The following is a 1,913-nucleotide window of genomic DNA, read 5'->3' as shown; positions in this document are numbered from 1 at the left end:
ATCCCTGGAAGTGTCCAAGGCCAGGTTGGACGGGGCTTGGAGCAACCTGGGCTAGTGGAAGGTGTCCCTGCCCGTGGCAGGGGAGCTGGACCAAGATGATCCTTAAAATCCCCTCCAGCCGAAGCCATTCAATTGTTGCACATTTCTGCGATTTTACACGGAGAAAAAGGAAGCAAAACGTTTATTTCTGCCTCTCGGGGGGGGTGTGACGGGCATTTGCCACTCCCCTCCCCGGCCCCCCAAGGCCAGGTTGCACCTCGGTGTGCTTGGGAGGAGGCTGTTTGCTTTGGGAATCGTGGAATCACAGACTGGATTAAGGAAGGGACCTTAAATCCCATCCAGTTCCACCCCCCGCCGTGGGCAGGGACACCTTCCACCGGGAGCTCGGGTTGCTCCAAGCCCCCCGTCCAGGGGATCTCCCCCTCTGCGGTTCTGGGCTGCCCCCTCCTGACGCCCGGGAGTGGCCTGTGAATGTCAGCAGGGCCCGTTCGGTGTCGGTGACTCTGAAAAGGCTCGGGGAGCAAAATCCCGTGCAGGAAAAGTCCGTGTTTGAATGGAGCACAGAAGGAACAAATAACAGTGGGTTCAGAGACTGGGGCAATTCCGACTGTGGGTAGGGCTGTTTCTCCAGGTAACCCCCAAAGGTCTCGTGTTTGGGCAGCGTGTTTGCAGCCTGCCACTGACAGAAAGATCTGCCTGTAAGTGACGTGTTGCCTGGAAGTCATATCCTGCTCCAGGGAGGTTTTGCTTTTATTTTTTTTTGGGAGGGGGGGAAGGAATTTGGTCCTCACACTGCGGCACGGAGGACGCGTCTGTTCATTTAAAACAAAAATGCTGGTTTCTTCCCCAAATACACAGAAACACAGAGTGTTCTGAGCTGGGAGGGCACCCACAGGGATCACCCAGTCCAGGAACCCACAGGGACCATCCAGTCCAGGAACCCACAGGGACCATCCAGTCCAGGAACCCACAGGGGTCACCCAGTCCAGGAACCCACAGGGGTCACCCAGTCCAGGAACCCACAGGGAGTCACCCAGTCCAGGAACCCACAGGGACCATCCAGTCCAGGAACCCACAGGGATCATCCAGTCCAGCTCCTGGCCCTGACCAGGACACCCCAACAATCCTGCCCTGTGCCCCAGAGGATCATCCAAAGGCTCCTTTAGCTCTGTCAGCCTTGGGGCTGTGCCCACTGCCCTGGGGAGCCTGTTCAGTGCCCAACCACCCTCTGGGGGAAGAACCTTCTCCTGAGATCCAACCTAACCCTGCCCTCACACAACTCCAGGCCATTCCCGGGGTCCTGTCCCTGCTCAGCAGAGCACAGAAATCGATGCCTGACATGGAGCAGCTCAAAAATCTCTCTTCCAGGCGCCACAGCAGCACCCCCAGGATGTCCATGGAGATAACTTTCCTGGGCACGGGCTCGGCATACCCCTCTCCCACCAGAGGGGCGTCGGCGCTGGTGCTTCGCCGGGAAGGGGAGTGCTGGCTCTTCGACTGCGGGGAGGGGACCCAGACACAGCTCATGAGGAGCCACCTCAGGGCAGGTCTGTGCTGCCGAAAGGCGGGTTTGGTTTTGTGTTTTTTTTTGGTGAGGGGGAGAAGTTTGGAGCGACCCGAACGAAATGCCTCGTCCTCGAGGTGTTTGAACACAGGCCAAGTGTCTGAAGTGCGTCTGAAGGGGCTGAACCTGCTGGGCGGCGACCACAACCCGTGCTCCAGAACCAGACCCTCCTGCATTGACTGCTGGGGCTCTGTGATTCCAAGGGTGGGCCCACGGACCGGCTTTGAGCCGGAGCAAAGTCTGTTGTTCGTGCGGAGGCAGCTCCGGGTGAAACCCGCCGTGTGCCTCCCCTGCGGGCAAACGCTGCGCTTTTTTTCCCTTCCCAGCGAGGCTGTGGCGTGTCTGTGGT

At 59.0% G+C, this 1,913-nt stretch overlaps 1 protein-coding gene across 1 annotated transcript in view; it reads left to right on the top strand.

The window, feature by feature from the left end:
- The first annotated feature begins 1,350 nt into the window (after positions 1–1,350).
- ELAC1 (elaC ribonuclease Z 1) overlaps positions 1,351–1,913 on the top strand; it is a 3,339-nt gene continuing 2,776 nt past the window's right edge. Inside the window, exon 1 of the mRNA XM_018078763.2 lies at positions 1,351–1,547. Coding sequence (XP_017934252.1) covers positions 1,391–1,547 — 157 coding nt within the window. The 5' untranslated portion in view covers positions 1,351–1,390. The remainder of the gene's footprint in view (positions 1,548–1,913) is intronic.

The sequence above is a fragment of the Manacus vitellinus genome, unplaced genomic scaffold, assembly GCF_001715985.3.
Source record: "Manacus vitellinus isolate BGI_N305 unplaced genomic scaffold, ASM171598v3 scaffold_42_pilon, whole genome shotgun sequence".
NCBI classification, from domain to species: domain Eukaryota; kingdom Metazoa; phylum Chordata; class Aves; order Passeriformes; family Pipridae; genus Manacus; species Manacus vitellinus.
Note: the sequence above shows the minus strand (reverse complement) of the source record. Positions and strands in the feature narration are given on the sequence as shown.